The 1,551-nt window shown below is 32.2% G+C and overlaps 1 protein-coding gene across 1 annotated transcript; it reads right to left on the reverse strand.

Moving 5' to 3' along the window:
- Window positions 1–477: 477 nt before the first annotated feature.
- LOC109592603 (glycerol-3-phosphate dehydrogenase, mitochondrial-like) lies at window positions 478–1,530 on the reverse strand (the record flags this gene model as incomplete). The annotated part of the gene is made up of 2 exons (XM_020008013.1): window positions 1,373–1,530; window positions 478–641 (listed from the first exon to the last, which is right to left on the reverse strand). Coding segments are annotated over exons 1-2 (283 nt in total), but the record flags the coding sequence as incomplete, so codon positions are not given.
- Between the last annotated feature and the right edge of the window lie 21 nt (window positions 1,531–1,551).

Raw genomic sequence — 1,551 nt, forward strand, 5'->3', positions numbered from 1 at the left:
GTATGTACATGTACATGTATGTGAATGCTTAAATCATATACTTATAGATACCAAGTAGCTTTCAGTATGTTAATTGTTCAATACATGTCATGTACTATACATTCAACTATTAGTAGTAAAAGTTGTCATGTTTCGGAGCAGTAACTGAAACAGCTAGTCCTGTTTTAATTAATAGTGATTATGAGACATTCCATTTTTAATTATACGTGTAGGTGGAATATTATGATCATAGAAAAAAATAGTAAGAATAATCATAGTTTTAAAATAACTGTCCCTCAATCAATATTTAATGACATTGTATACATGTATGTACACATACATACACATACATTTACATGTGTGTACATTGTAGTTACATGTACATGTATGTATCTATGCCCACCTACATACAAGTATAAAAGTGGTTAGAATACAGTACATGTACATGTACATGTACACTCGAGTAAACTAAATTCAGACATAAAGTTTATGACTAACCATCATAATAGACGAGTGCCCCACACAACCGATTCTTCTGTAGCATAGGGAACTCCTCCATTGCTTTGGCTTTGGATACATAAAATGAAGATTTGACCAGTTTCTTTCCAGAGACAAAATCATAAAGCTTGATACCACACCAGAAATAAGGAACCTGCCACCAGCTACACAACAAAACATATACAAAACATGATAAAAAATATAATTATCAATCATTAAATCCCCTCTGACTATGACACATTGTAGTGTTTATCAACATGATGGACTAAATGCGTGACATTATTAATTGAAATATGATATACACACGTACATTTTAGATAATGCAGTTCTCATTCCATTACTTATAATGATAATAGTATTGAATTAGACACGAGTGTGTGCAGACTGCACAGATGATACTATGCAGAACGTTTGAGCTGATTTCGACTTAAATTTTTAAAGTTATGACCATTTTTAAAACTGGCCAATTTCTGAAAAAATCCATGCCCATGGTTTTTTCCAAAAAATGGCTCAAAAATTACTCCCAATTTTTATTAAATTTTCTGATACGTATTGATGTACTTAAGCTATGTAGAAAGTTTGAGCAGATTACGACTTTAACTTTTCAAGTTATGAGCATAATGATTTGTACATGTACTGTACATTTAATACAAGAAAGAAATAAAACAAGGAGCAAACAAAGCAATAAGAAATATGAATAAATACATGTACATGTATATTACCCTTCAATATTACATGTATAGTGCATGTAGAAATATAATTGTACATATATGTACATGTACAATGGTGCTAACAGTAATAACAATTAATGATAACAATAGTAAGAACAAAATGACATCAGCAATCATTATCACAATACACTATGGCAACATAAAAAATTACACAAGTACATTACCTGTATATAGGAAGCATGATTGGCAGAGGGCGAGAAAGGTGGGGGGCAATCTCTAGGAGGTTAGCCCTTTCGTGTAAAGCTTCTCTGACTAATCTGTATTGCTCCAAGTCAAATCCCATTATTGCCTTCTGTAGGTATCTGACACCACCATGGATGAGTTTAGTGCTGCGACTGCTAGT

This window comes from Amphimedon queenslandica, unplaced genomic scaffold (assembly GCF_000090795.2).
Source record: "Amphimedon queenslandica unplaced genomic scaffold, v1.1 AMPQUscaffold_4612_Cont23410, whole genome shotgun sequence".
NCBI lineage: Eukaryota > Metazoa > Porifera > Demospongiae > Haplosclerida > Niphatidae > Amphimedon > Amphimedon queenslandica.